The sequence below is a fragment of the Halyomorpha halys genome, unplaced genomic scaffold, assembly GCF_000696795.3.
Source record: "Halyomorpha halys isolate HHAL.00 unplaced genomic scaffold, Hhal_1.1 Scaffold164.1, whole genome shotgun sequence".
Classification (NCBI taxonomy): Eukaryota; Metazoa; Arthropoda; class Insecta; order Hemiptera; family Pentatomidae; genus Halyomorpha; species Halyomorpha halys.
The window spans coordinates 1,003,759-1,019,030 of NW_027108420.1; the positions used below are offsets into that span (position 1 = coordinate 1,003,759).

Genomic DNA, 15,272 nt, shown 5'->3' on the forward strand with positions numbered 1-15,272 from the left:
CTAAATAAGGTTTCATAATTTTTTAATTTTACAAAAGGTGAATAGCTTTGACAATCTACTAAATTGATGTGAGCAGAAAAGTACATATAGAAATAATATATTAACTAACTTCAATCAATATTCTATGAAAATATTTACTTTTTAATAACATTTTTCGAATTAAATTACTACTATCTTCCAGTACTTCTGTCTTCTAACTAATCAACTGTAATATGTCATGAAATTTCGATAATTTGTCATTCTGTAATTATGAATACGTTTGGCAGTGAGGAGGCAAATATCTAAGATAACAATTTAATTAATGAAATACAATTATGAATAAATAATATTAATCCAAGGATAAAAAAATCAACTAACACACATGACTTGCTGATGTACAAGGATTTTTTTATTACCTATCAGTTTGGCAATACTGACTAGGCCATTAGCATCATTTGACTGCTGCTGAAAATTCACTTTATATAATTATTTCTTACAGTATATTGTTTATGGATCCTTTATTGTGGAAATCACAAAAGGTTCAAGGGACTTGTACATTCAGTTACTCATCATAGACTTCTGTTCTTACTTTTCTTCATCAGGCTCACATCTGGTATTGCTGTCATTATGCTTGGAACCTCTTCTGTACAGCTGCCTCTTAGGAAATGTCCTGTCTCATTTTATGAGAAAAAGGTGGGTTAGATTTTTCTTTCAATAAGTCATGACCTCATAATGTCACAAGACCGTTTTAAAATAAAGAAACCATCTTAAATGGTCTCCTAGTTAGATATAAATGGGTTTTCTATTTATGGATATTCCATAATATTGTCTATACTGCTGAAGACTATTTCACAGTAAATAAATAATTTATCAGGAATACTATAAATAGATTTTTCACTATGAATGTGTTTGAAGTGATAGGTAGTTGACTTTAATGGTAAATATTTATAAACACATCAGGATTAGGAATGCAATTTTTCATTATTTAGCATGAGTTTTTTGTTTTGTTTAAACATGAGTGCGTTTTTTTCAAGAAGCTATTGTATCAGTGCAATATCAATGCCCAAATTTTTTTTTGTACAAAATTTATTACCAAATTTAACTTATTCACTTTATCAAGAAAACTGTCATAAACCTGAATTTTATGTCGTTCTTAATTTCTCCAACATTCTGGTTATATACAAATATATATATCATGTCAACCAAAATCTTTAAATGAAATTCTCGGACTTTTCCTGAGAAAATTTAAAAAAATTGTAAATCATCAATAAAGTTACAAGACATGATATTCATATTGACGAGTTAACCGTGGATAATATATATGGGGGAAAGATGGTTGGGGGAATAACACTAATAAATTAAAAAACCTTATTTATTAGTGCCAACGTTTTGGCCAGAATTTCTTGACTTCATCAGGGCTAAAAACAAAAAACAAGATAACAACCAACAAATAAAAGGAAATAATAGTATAGAATGAAAATAGATAAAAATAAAGTAATGAAAGAAGTGGGAAATAGAACGTATATATAGGTAATTAAATATGTAAGTAAAATAACATAATTAAGAAAATAAAAATACAGGGTTACATAATGCAAAGAAACAACGAAATATGAATATTTATATGGATAATTTAAAAATCCAAGTTATGGAAAAATAAAGAGAAAGGAAATATATGTAACTAATGAAATATATAAGTAAAATACTAGAATAAAGAAACAAAATATACAGTTAAGTAAGGCAAAGAAGTAATTAGAAAATATTATAGTATTTGTTATATAGGGGAATTTGTTGATAAAATGAAATAAGGGTTGTAAAATAGAAGGGAAAGAAAAAAAAGGAGTAAATTGAAAAGCTTGTATTTAGTTGTAGACTGATATTAATTGTAAATGAATACTGTGGGAAAAAAAATATGTGTTATCTTTCTATTATAATATATCATATAAAAATATGTAATTTATATATGTCCGATCACGGAGTGATTAGTATGCTGTGTAATGTGGCAACCCGATGTATTTGGGCAGCATGAATGAATAAATTTCTTTCTCTAAAAAAAAAAATAGTGAACAAAACTAATAACGTTGGTAAGGAAAAATAAGAAAAGTATTGAGAAGGGGGTAAAAGAAATATAAGAAAAAAGAGAATAAAACATAAGACACGCCTGCTTGCTTATTTTTATATGCTTTCATTCTGTACAATTATTTTCTTTAATCATTCTATATATCCTTTTATTCATTGGTTGTTATCTTGGTCTTGATGAAGGCTAGAAATTCTTGTCGAAACGTTGGTACTAATGAATATGTTTTTTAACTTATTTGTGTTATTTTCTGACCACACCATCTTCCCCTCATTGATATTCATATTATTTAAACATTCTTCCAATTTCTAAAATATTATAAAGCAATAAAAACTATTTTCTTGCATACTAGATTACTTTAGGGGAACAAAGTTCTATGAGCTTTTGTAACAGCATCATTGTTTATCATGAAAAATCGAGTAATGTACCCTAACAAGTTTGAATTGTCATATATGAGGCTATGAGAGTATATAAGCCCTAATCCACACCGTTAAAACAACAATTAAATTTCATTTTGACCAAAAACGGAATTGTTTGAAAAGGCTAAATGCTTTAATCCACCAGAATAATTTAATACACATGGAACTACTGTTGCAAAGCAGTGGCTAGTGAGTTGAGTGCACAAAAAAAAAATTATTATTGTAATCACATTTTGTAAGTTAGGCCTATTATGCTTATTATTCTATAATTATTTATTATTGAAACATATTGTGAACATTAGTTTTGATGAATGACAGTGCTTGCGTTCCTTAGTTGTAAAGTTCCCTTGGATGTTGTTCATAAAATTCTGTGGCTATACTGGTAGACATTCTGTTTTTTATTATGTTATAATTTTAGTGCATGGTTGTTTTTTATTATTTTTATTTTGAATAAAAATCAATATTTATGATATATTCTTTTAATGTAGACAAATTCAGAGAAATTGAAGTTAGTAGAGAAAAAACACGAAGTTGTTAGGCCTGTTTAACTTACCTTTAAAGAATCAATATCATATTGTATACAACTAAATAAAGACAGATCACTTCAATGTAGAATATAGGAGGCTGCACAGTGCAGCATTGGAGAGCATTCAGAAATATATTTGAGTGAATAAGATCCTGAATGGAGAAATGGTAATGTAATATTGCTGGGCCGGGCACTAAATAAATTCTTAAATGTTAATCAGCTAGGAAACATCTGAGGAGTAGTTGGAAGGATTGTGTTAAGTCTGGCCTTGTACATTCAGGTTAAGTGGAATGATATGTGAAGACTATTGTAAGTACAATAAAACTTCTGCATAACGGACACCCAAAGGGGAGGATATTGAATCCATTATAGGGAGGTGTTTCTTAAGAAGAGGTAAACATTAAAAGAAGACAAAAATGAAATAATAGAGTTGCATACATCTTGTTTTCTAAGCTGTGATATCCCATAAGCATGAAAAAATCAATATGATTTTTCTACTAAATAAAAAAAAAACTGGGTGCCAATCCGGCTATGGCAGATAATTATTATGTTTCACTGTAGTAGTGAGTCAGTCCTGTGGGTTCAGGAGCCCTCCAGAATCCACCCAGCCTCATAAAGTGGGTACGCTTTATTGGGTAAAAACCTACTGGGAGCATGATCCTGACCAAATCTTGTACAACCGTTGGTCTAATAACAGTACTTCCTTACAAAGTACTGCACCACTGAACCTTCAGAGGTTGTAGTAGTGCAGATTTAATTTTTTTTAAATTAATACAAAAAAAAACAAATCTAGTGAAATTATATGGTTTCGTAGGATATGTATTTAATGTTTTTAACTTCAAAAAGTTCTTCAAAATGTATCTAAAACAATCTATTGTTTTTTTTATAATGATTTTTTCGGTCTTACAAAATGTAGTAAATTAAATGACGATATGTTTTCATTTTCAATATTTTTTCTTGTAGTTATATTAAATATTAAGATATCTTTTATGCCATAATGAACTGCAATATCACTCAAATGTTGGCAGTTGTGAACTAGTACCAAGGAAAGACTTTAATATAAAATATAATCTACATCTAAGATAAGTTTGCCTGTGGGAAAAGGACGGGGAAAGGTGTGCAGTGGCACGTTCTCTCACCGATCCTCCCTCTTCTGTCTACTTTCCACACAGTCCTTTCTTGGTTGTTGTAAAATAAAAAGTAAAAGAAAATTATAATAATAAAAACATTTTGTTGTAGACTTTGTAGGAGGAGTATGTAATGGTCAGGAGAGGAGAGGCTAGTGAAGGGGGTGCATTAACTTCATTCTTTACAGGCTAACTCAATTTAGACATATTATACCTAACAAGAAATTAAATTGGTACAGAATTCTTAAAATTAACAGCTTAAAAAGTAAATTGTGTTTTAGGAGAATTAGGAAAATCAAGAAATCTTCATGAGAAATTTTAAATCTATTAATTAACATAGTTATTTTTATGTTCCTCGTAGCTTAACAAACAAATATTACAAAACAGAAATACAAGATTATAAAAATATAATTTACAAAAAGCTAATAGAATATTTACAATATTTCTGGTATCAGCGATTTTGAAAGAATAATTTCTGTGTATTATTATAAATTTGTTCGCACAGAATGTCAATATCTTCTCCTTTTATACCAGCAATAACTTCTAATACTTGAATTATGTTTGATGGTTCATTGCGTCCTTTGATCATGCTTCCTTTGGTCCACTTTTCCTTCTTGACAGATGGGAATGATGTTTTTACATATTTAGAACTTGCATGGCTCTGTTTGATTTCGCACCAAGGACAATCGGTTTCAATCATTAATTTATTTGATGGAATTTGTTTAACAACATTTAAATTTTCATCTGTCTTAAGAGAACAGCCATTGATGCCAATATATAGACCTAAGTCGATGAATTTTTGGGCATATAAGTATGAACCATCAAATGAATGAACCACACCTCCGGGATAACAATTTTGATATTTACTTAAGATACTGTACATGTCTTCAGATGCATTTCGACAATGAAGAAACAAAGGCATATTATGTTCTTTATTCATAATTAACTGTTTTTCAAAATAAGTCAGTTGAGTTTCTTTACTACAGAAGTTCAGGCGATCGTAGTCTAGTCCAAATTCCCCGAGGGCTACCACCTTTTCTCTTCCATTGGAAATAAGTTGAGACAAATCCTTAAGATATTGATCGGCATCACCTGACTTTTCGAAATCGTTGCAATTTGTCGGATGGCAGCCCACAGTACAATACAAGCGGCTATCAGTATTTGTAAAATCTAAAGCTTCCTTACTTTCTTTCAGACTAACACCAGTTAAGATAATCTTATCCAGACCATTATTCCATGAACGGGTCAGAAGATCGGAAAAATCGGGTTCATGTTTACTCTTTCCATTGTAAATACCTTGATACATTGAGTCTAATAAATTGGCACCAATATCAATGAACTTTTTCAAAGACATTTTTGAGTATTTATGTAATGGTATTAACACTGTATCAGCCCAAAATAAGTTTGATTAAAATAACTAAAATATTGATGAATATTAACGGTACTGAAAAAAAAAAAAAAAAAAAAAACATTAGTTTTTTTATTTCATATTTTTTTTTAAATTATTTATCAAAAATTAGTTTTCCTACAGTCAATTAACAACTTATAACATTATTTTATATACATCAAAAACTATTCTCCATTGTTGGGCAAATAATAATAGCAATTACATTTCATAGTAATCAATAACTGGATTACTTTGGCATAATATGTAATTATTAATGTAGACCTCAGTCATATTTATCAGGTTTATCAATTACTAGAAATTATCTATTAAAATCGCCATTATTGTAATTTTATTTTCAAATTAGTATAAGAATAAAAAAATTTTAATTGCAGTAACTTTTTTGCCCAACACTGCTATTATCTTATAAAATAATTAGATTTATGTTTCTACAAATCATAATTAATTTATACATCAGGCATATAGATAATCTATGGCATATAATGGACTTAAAACATTTGAGGATACCATCAATTTTCTTTCATAAATGCAATGCAATTTCGTATAAACCTTTTTATCAGGAACCTCATATAACATATGAACATACTCTTGGTTCATTATATTCCTCATTTATTTTATAAGTTTACAAAACAAAAAGAGTCTCGACCATATCTTTTTTTTTCTCGTCATAATGCTTCTCTAGTTTAACATTTCTAAACAAAGATTTAGAGTCTAACTATAAAACTATATATAGTTTTTCCTGGACCTAACAGTTGAATGTGTCAGAATATTATGGTTTTATGCTAGTGAAACTTTTTAAGAATTAAAAATATCTAAGAGAAACAAACAGTTAATTGGTCTTTATTTAATTTGAATAAATCATTGATTTAGAATCAAACTCCAAAAAACATTTGTAAAAAGTAAGAACTATTTTTGCATTTGTAAAAAATTTTCATTTAATGAATAGATTTAATTTACAAAAATAGGATAATAGGAACAAAATAAATACAGGTTTTATTCTTGATATAAGGGCTATTATTTCCAGGAAAGACTCAAAATAAAAACTTTAGTTATGATAAAAAATGTTCATTTATTTTTGAGCAAAGGGATCACCTTATGTACAAAGAACTAAAATAAAGCAATGTTAATAAGATATGAGTAGATATCAATCCAAGAATTGTACGATATTTAAAAAAAAATTGAAAAATACTTTTAACTTTATATTCACAGAATACTTGAATAAAAAAAATTGAGAAGCCCTGGTATTCATAAGCTATAATTACATGTAAATGATAATTTATTAATATATATGCGATCAAGAAAAGAACAAATAGTTTATAACTATTTATCGTCTGACGTTTCGCCCCACTTTGCAGGGCTTCATCAGAGCTGTTCAAAGCGAAAGGTTGAACAGCAACTTCAAAGGTTCAACGTTTCGCTTTGAAAAGCCCTGCAAAGTGGGGCGAAACATCGGACAATAAATATTTGTAAACTATTTGTTCTTTTTTTGACCGCAACCCTGATAATTTAATAAGTATTAATACAATACTTACTCCTTGTAACTGTTCTAATAGAATGCATTAAATGTAAACATTGCATTTTGAATGTTGGTTTTTCACCAAAACCTTGTATACTTGGTGCTCTCCACCATCCCACTGAAAAAAAAATTATTTATAGTAAATGTCTCACTCAAAACTTGAGAGAATAATTTTAAATCCAACAAATTTTTATGACTGTTTCTAAATGTTACCTAAATTGACACTAATTCTTGTAAATATATCACTAAAAATTATCCTAAATAATTTAATAAAACTGAATAACAGTTTAATCTAGAGTACATTAAGTAATTTACTTAAACATCTAAAGAAAATGGAATTAATTATTTCTATGTTTGAAATTTTTTTATCTCAATAATTAAAACCAAGTCAAATTAGATGATCTAAATCATCAATTCAGATGAGAAGCATCAAGTGGAAAAATATTAACCAAATTTATAAAGAAAGAATGATAATTATCCTTTAGAAAAATAATAACATATGAGGATGGCTGGCTTGCTTACATTAGTGGTGCAGAGTACATATCTACTAATTTAATTTTAATAAAATTAAGTGTTCTCTCTATTAGGAAAATTACAACTCTTCAAATTTTTATTTTTTATTTTTTAACAGGTAAAAATTAATTGAAAAGTTCTAATTCTCCCAAAAGAACCATTAATTGCAATTTAATTTTTCATCAAGTTACTGGAAATGTGCTTTGCACCACCATGAAATAAGCCAATTATATCATGATTTTCTTTTCTAATATTATTTTCATTTTTCTATGCCATCGTACATTTAAAGTTGATGTACAAGCCAATCAGTTAATTTCTTAATTTTTCAACTTTCAAAGTTTTGACTAATAAAAGAAATTTTCATGGCTGAAATTATAATTGTTTAGTCACTGGATTGTATGAAGCCACATATACAATAGGGAATTAATAAACATTTTTTCATGAATTCTTAATTCACACCAAACCAAGGCCCATTCATCCATATCACTACTAGACGAAGGACCTTGAGTTTTTGTAGCAAATTGATAAAAATATTGAGATAAAAATACAACAAAAACATAAGTAGATTTGTTCCTTGTTGCTTATATGGGTAGATATTTTGTTTTTTCTCTTTAATAATAGCAATAAATTTATTTAATTTGCATTTAATGTATTCCATAAATTACACTATAGATTGGTGTAATTTTTTGAAAACCACAATAATTTTGAATCTGTTGGACGATCATAATGGAGAAAGTAGCCCTAATTTAAGAAACTATCTTTGGAATACATCCAATTCATAATAAAATCGGATCTTTCTTGTTATTTTTTTTTTTAAGATATGCCAATATTACACCACAGTAGTGGTATTATATTATTATTATTTTCTTTCCTTTTGTTCATTATTGAATTTATATCTGAGATTATATTAGACCGAACATTGTAATTTGTTTCCTTACGCATTAGGCAATAGTATGGTTCGAACCTAAGATTTGTATGGAAACATAGCGCTATAATTTATTTAACATTATTTCAAAACACTCTTGTAGTTCTCTAAGTAATAATTTCATAGAGAAGATCATATTGATCTACACGTGAAAAAATTTGAAACGTTTCGAACACATACACTATGCATTCTCAGGTAAGAAATGACCCAAACGCTTGTTAAGATACACTGTTATGGCACACTATCTAGTAGTTGGTAATTAATTAATATTTAGACCCAAGTTATTAAACCCATACTAACCTTGTTAGTACAGGTTCAAAAGTTAAAATATTGCTGAATGTACTGTGGACATGTAAAGTTGTAGAAGTAAATTTACTTACATACAATATACAATTGGTGAATCTTTTGTTAGTCAGCTTCTTAACGAAGCTTTATTAAAACAATTTTATTAAAGTAATCTCTAAAAAAGTACAGGACCCCCTACATGACCTATGCTTCTATTAGGGAGGTTATATAGTGCTATCAAAATATATTTAACTCACTTTTTGCCAAAAATCTTTCTTCATGAAGAACACAAACGGCATTGAGGAACAATATTGAGGCCTCCAGCAGGCCCCACAGTGTTACTGCCATCGCTAATTCACAATAATTAACAGAAATTAATAAAACTGATGAGACACATCATTCAAGTTGCCGTGTCTCCAGTATCAGCTGTTACTTGATAATGTTTATAAATGTTAATTTCTTTATTGATACAACTGATTTCTTAGCTTATGTGAAGAAAATTTAAATTTTTCATAAACTATAACAATCTAAATATTTTTAATTCAATAATTAATAGAATAAATACCACAAATGACCGTTGTTCATTTCTTTCATTTATTCATACATTTTTATGTTATGCGTGGTTTTCTGAGTCGATATACTTACAAAGAAAGAAGGAGTTTTCATTTTAAAATACACCAATAGAAACTATTCACGATTGTTCAGACTGACCGGGAGCGCGGAGATTGAGTGGTGGGGGGTTTAACTCACGAGGGGACACTGGAGCTGTTTTTTGTATGTCCTTTACAGTCGGAGGATTCGGTTACTCCAGTTCCGTGTCGGTCTTCGGTTAGTTAACATCGTACTCTCCCTTTAGCAATGACCGATCCAGAAGTAGAAATGCTTCATGTCGAAGAGAGGAGACCAAGATTCCAGGTCAACCGGGTAGAAGGGAAAAACGGAAGTAAGGGAAGTTTAGACCTAGCAGGCGGACACCAAGAAGAACTGGAGCCACTCAAAGCCGAAGATGATGAGTATGTCGCTTCTTACTCTAAGAGTTTCCGACACTTTACAAGGGAAGCTCTTCCAAGAATGGATAACTATAGAAATATCATGTCGATCCAAGCTGCGGTCAGGCCTACTCTAGAGGAACTACATAACGAGACTGAACATGCGAAAGTAAGATTTTTTATAAAGGCAAAAATTAACTACTAACTATACACAGTTGAACCCTGCTTAACCGGATTTACCCGCCGGTAAATAATTGACAAAAGAAAATAATTGAATTTATGATTATACACTTAAATAATGTATCTTAATATATTTTAATTTTTAAAATTGACCTGATTAATTTAACTTCATTATTTATACACACACAAATATATATATTAATTTTAATATTACATCTTAATGCTTACCTAATATGTAAGTTAATTGATATTGGAGTTTTTTCTATTATACAAGTCAGATCAACCGGTTCTTCCGCTTAACCGCCACTGTGAAGGTTTCGACTAGGACGGATAAGCGGAGTTCTACTGTGTTTATACTTTATTCCTACGAAATGTCAATTTTAAAACTATACATATTATTTACCTAACTCTCTTTATCTCTTTTAGATTTTGATTCCTCATATTGTTTTCTCTGTTACAGATATATTCTGATGTTTTTTTTTAATGTAAAAACGTCAGTTTTCTTTTCTGTAAAACATAATAACTTTAAGTTGTGTTATATATTTACAAATCATTGTTATAATTTCATAATCTGTAAGTCTGCTGCTAATCACACAACCTGAAAAACTTATGATATAAAACAACATTCTGAAGTAAATTGAATTATTCGCTGCTATTTATATTTAAAAAAAATAGATCAAATTTTTGGCTTCATTTCTCCTAGATAAACTTGTACGAAATATCATTGAAATAAAAAATCATTCTTAAATAATTTATTAATACAATTATATGATTTTTTCTTGCTTGACACTCGTTTGTGACAAGAAAGTTTTATTTAATATATTTATAATTAATAAACATAATAAATACTTTTTAAAATTAGTAACCGCATAACATAATAACATATTACAGTACCTATTCAACGATTTAATAAACAATTCTTAAAAAAAAAAAAAAATAATGAAACAATTTTATATATAGTAATCATAGGAATTAAAATATAAAATGAACAATTTTATTTTATGTCTGTAAAAAAATTATTTTTTCTAATTTCGGAGTCTTCTTTGATATTTCGGTAGCAAAAAATTTTAAGCCTTTTTTCACTGCCTTCGGAAAAAAAAATACAGCGTAAAAGTTAATTCTAACATTTTGAAATCAGACCATAGAAATAGGTTTAGAAGCTGAATAAAAAATGAAGCACATATCCGATCCACGTTTTTCAGCAATCTATTTACAAAACAATAGCAAATAACCTCACATGCTCAAATGTTTGTATTGACTAGCCATGAGGTTTGACACTTAAGAGAAAAATTAATAGACATTATTTTAATGAAGTTAGTTTGAAATATTCAAGAATAGAACAACGGAACGTCGATTTAAAAAAAAAAAAAAAAATGTTTTGGTTATACTAGGTCGAAAAATATTCGATTCCTGAATCTTTCCTTGTAGCCAAGAAAAAAATATATTTTGTATAATTCTATGAATTTTTTATATTTACGTTTTCTCTCTTTGCGTTATCCACAAAGACTGACTGAATAGTCAAAAAGGAGTTATTGTGTGCTCAAACTATGAAAATATTAACATGACGAAAAAAAAACTTGTTATTATTTATCTTAACGTATTTATTGTAAAGTTATTTATGATTGTAAAAAGTTATTGCATTTCAACTTTCGTTTTAAGAAAGGAAGACGAAATCAATTTTAGAGCGTGTAATCCATTTTATTTGGCTTTGAGTTATATAAAAGTGAGAGAAAACTGTAATAACAGCAGAAACATTTGTATTTTTATTTATTTCTTAATTTTTTTTGTTATCCTAAAATTTGTACTTTGAATATCAAAGCTATTCAAATATTTACATTTCAAAATTAATACGATCAGTTCTGCCAGGATGATTTGAAAAAATCTTCCAGAAATAACATCTATGAATTCTAGCCTTTTGTAAAGAGAAAAACTTTATTTATGTTGTAATTTAGAATTATTATAATTAAATAGATATTAGACTTCTGTTGATAAATTTTCGGTTTGCTTGTAATTAAAATCATTAAATCTAGAATATATTGAAAGTTGTGGGTCTAACAGAATGTGAGGGGATCTTTGGTTAGAATATTTCAGATTCTAGAATAATTTTAGCTCTATTTTGTTTGCTTAAAGTTGTACCACAGCAGATGTCTGGCGCACCTGGTCTAGGCGTTTGTCGACTCCAGTTAACTCAAATAGTTGATATTGTATTTTAAATAAATCTTGAATAGACTTTCTCATTGTGATGATTAGGAGAAAAGTAGGCGAAACAAATTTGATATGTACTAGACAAAATCTGTTTGTAGGAAAATAGTGAAAAAAAAAAAAAATACGCCGAAAAGGTTTTTTTTTCAAATTTAAGAAGTAAGAAAGTTTGATTTCGAAATAAAAACAACAATGGGATAACGCTTAAAAAAACGAAATAAATCAAATTTTGTTTAATGCAATGGGTCAACAACTGTTGAGTCAAATAAAAAATTGGAATTGCGAAATATAACCATTTATAGATATTTAATTACAAGGTAAAAATAAAATATCATTCAATTTACGTATTTGTTGGCGGGATGCATTCGTTTTTTAAATATTTATTTCCCATTAATAATCTTTAATCTTTAAAAAAAAATATTCGGACGTATATATTTTTTTGTCTAAGATTCAAGATAACTAACAGGAAAGAAATTTAAAAATGTACAAATAATTTTTTTTAAAAAATGCAGACCCGCCACTCAATTTATGTATTTGTTGGCGAGACTGCTTTCGTTTTTTAAATATTTATTTCCCATTAATAATCTTTGATCTTTAAAAAAATTATTCGGACGTATATTGTCTGATACCCGATTCTTGTCTGGAAGATTGGTTACGGGTATTAGGAACCAACCCTCCTTTCTCACCCTCTTTCGTTGGGGTGTTCCCGTATCTCCCCTCTCGCTTCTTGAGTCAAACTATAATTTCGTACCGTTGATAATACTGGATGAAATAGTTTAACGAATCAATAAGTTATTTATAACGACAGTTCCGAGAGTATTGATTAAAAAAATTAATGACATTTATTGAAGGTTTAGAACTGTATGTACAAAATTAGACTGTTATTAAAATACAAATTTTGAATCGCTTTTCGCTTGAATTCAAATATTGAGATGGTAAAATCAGTTTCAGTTGCTCTTTCTGGTTTTCGGTTAAATGTCTTGACGATAAAATATTGTTAAGTACAAAAAAAAAAGAAGATAAATTTTTTTTTTTTTTTTTCAAATTTTGTGAAATTGAAACATGAAGACTTGGTTAATGTTAATGGTTATGTGATCGGCTTTGTCTGAGTATTTTCGTTTGTCTTCAATTTCCTCTTGCACACTTATCTGTCTTGGAACATCACTATCCAACTTCCGTTATAAAGTTTTACATATCTGTGCTATCTCTTTTTATCATGTATATTCGTCCTTTACATTTTTTTTTTTTTTTTCAAATTTTGTGAAATTGAAACATGAAGACTTGGTTAATGTTAATGGTTATGTGATCGGCTTTGTCTGAGTATCCTTGTTTGTCTTCAATTTCCTCTTGCACACTTATCTGTCTTGGACCATTACTATCCAAATTCCGTTATAAAGTTTTACATATCTGTGCTATCTGTTTTTATCATGTATATTCGTCCTTTTCATTATTTTTTTTAAATTTTGTGAAATTGAAACATGAAGACTTGGTTAATGGTTATGTGATCGGCTTTGTGTAAGTATCCTTTTTTGTCTTCAATTTCCTCTTGCACACTTATCTGTCTTGGACCATTACTATCCAACTTCCGTTATAAAGTTTTACATATCTGTGCTATCTCTTTTTATCAGGTATATTCGTCTTTTTTCCTCAATGGTCTCTGGCATAGAGAAGCACCAATGAATTGTTTACAACTGTTTCCCGGTGTTTATAAAATCAATAATTAATAATAATGATAATTTAACTCAAACAGCGAAATAACATAACAATTACATATGCTATTGTAGATTGAACACTGAGTAACCTCCGATATGATATATATATTCTGAGGATCTTGATGTTCAGTCAGTAATAAACAACTATATTTTAGCGACGTTTCGAAATTTTAGTATTCAGGTACGGATGGGCAAAACTGGATGGATGTATGTAGAGAGAGATTAGTGGTATCGGCATCGAACCTTCGGGTTAGGCCTTCATTATTGTTATTCGAATTTGTATTTTCTTACATTCATCCAGTTAAAAATATTTTTATATATACAGCGGCGGATCAAGGAATTTTTTTAGGGACATTTGTATATCTGGTCGATTCCACACAGGAAAATTCCGAATTAAAAAAAAAATAAATAATGTAAATTCTGAAATACGATTTACTTTTTCAAATAAGGACATGGTAATAAAGGTGCATGTTTTATTTATATGTATAAAAAATTTTTTTTTTATCTTTCAAGGGATTTTTATGTATACAGTGAAGTATTATTTCAAATACCTCGGCTCCGCTTTTACCTCTTTTAAGCTATCTGGGATCAGAGCCTGAACATATGGAGTGAACTGCTTGCAGAGACTGGTCCGTCAACATCTCATGATAAGAACGTAAGGAGGTTAAGATGGGTGGGTGACTCGAAGTAATCCATCAGGACAATCGGCAGGAGGCCCAAAACCAGATGGATAGACAAAATCAACCAAGATGTGAAAGAGTTGTATGCAGAGACAGAAAAGTAGTAGCTCAAGACAGGATGTCATGGAGCTCTGTTGAACCAACCAAAAAAAATATATATATACTAAACAAATTTATTTAGAATTATTGGACTACCGAGGGAATTTTCGTCCACCAATTTTTTTCACAGATACTTATCATTATCTTAAAATTAATTATTATAATCTAGTACAATTAATATAATTATTTCTTATTTTTATTATATGATTACTATAATTTATTACGGTCATGATTTTTTTTTTATTTCTTTATATCTATAGCCTGGTTTGCCTCACATGGTCATTGTAATAGTTATTTGTCAAAGGTCGATAATGGGGAAGGAGTATAGTCTCGTGTAAGAGACACCTCCAACTATTTTTAATACTATAACCAACTATTATAAATAAAAGTAATAATGATCAATTAAAAAATATATTATTAATCCAGGGAAAATAACAAATGATATTTATAAATTGAAAAACAAAAAATAGTAAGATAATGAAAGAAAAACTTAATTAAAAGAAAAAAAGATATGCTGCCCAACTTCATTGGGTTGCTAGCTACACAGCATATTTATGAAATTTGTTTAATCGCCTTGGTTCTTTAATTTTTTCATTTTTTTTTTCTGTTAATTCATATTTTTTTATTTTCCTTTTCTATCC

The 15,272-nt window shown here is 28.7% G+C and overlaps 2 protein-coding genes across 3 annotated transcripts in view; one reads left to right on the forward strand and one right to left on the reverse strand.

Moving 5' to 3' along the window:
• Window positions 1-4,430: 4,430 nt before the first annotated feature.
• On the reverse strand, window positions 4,431-9,213 carry LOC106678856 (deoxyribonuclease TATDN1). 2 transcript variants are annotated; one of them, XM_014417649.2, is made up of 3 exons: window positions 9,027-9,213; window positions 7,063-7,164; window positions 4,431-5,569 (listed from the first exon to the last, which is right to left on the reverse strand). In XM_014417649.2, exons 1-3 carry the CDS (start codon window positions 9,115-9,117, stop codon window positions 5,514-5,516), a joined length of 249 nt encoding a protein of 82 aa, XP_014273135.1. In that variant the 5' UTR covers window positions 9,118-9,213; the 3' UTR covers window positions 4,431-5,513. The 2 variants fall into 2 exon arrangements, with proteins under 2 accessions (XP_014273135.1, XP_014273134.1); XM_014417648.2 differs by lacking the exon at window positions 9,027-9,213 and adding an exon at window positions 8,865-8,990.
• Window positions 9,214-9,531: 318 nt separating this feature from the next.
• Window positions 9,532-15,272, forward strand: part of Ncc69 (sodium chloride cotransporter 69) — a gene marked incomplete at its 3' end in the record, with an annotated part of 41,659 nt that continues 35,918 nt past the window's right edge. The window contains 1 exon segment of the mRNA XM_067046740.1: window positions 9,532-9,927. Within this exon segment, the coding sequence (XP_066902841.1) occupies window positions 9,628-9,927 (300 nt within the window).

Excerpts from the sequence above, each read along its gene's own strand:
- LOC106678856 (XM_014417648.2), bottom strand. The coding sequence starts at position 5,479 with ATGTCTTTGAAAAAGTTCATTGATATTGGTGCCAATTTATTAGACTCA.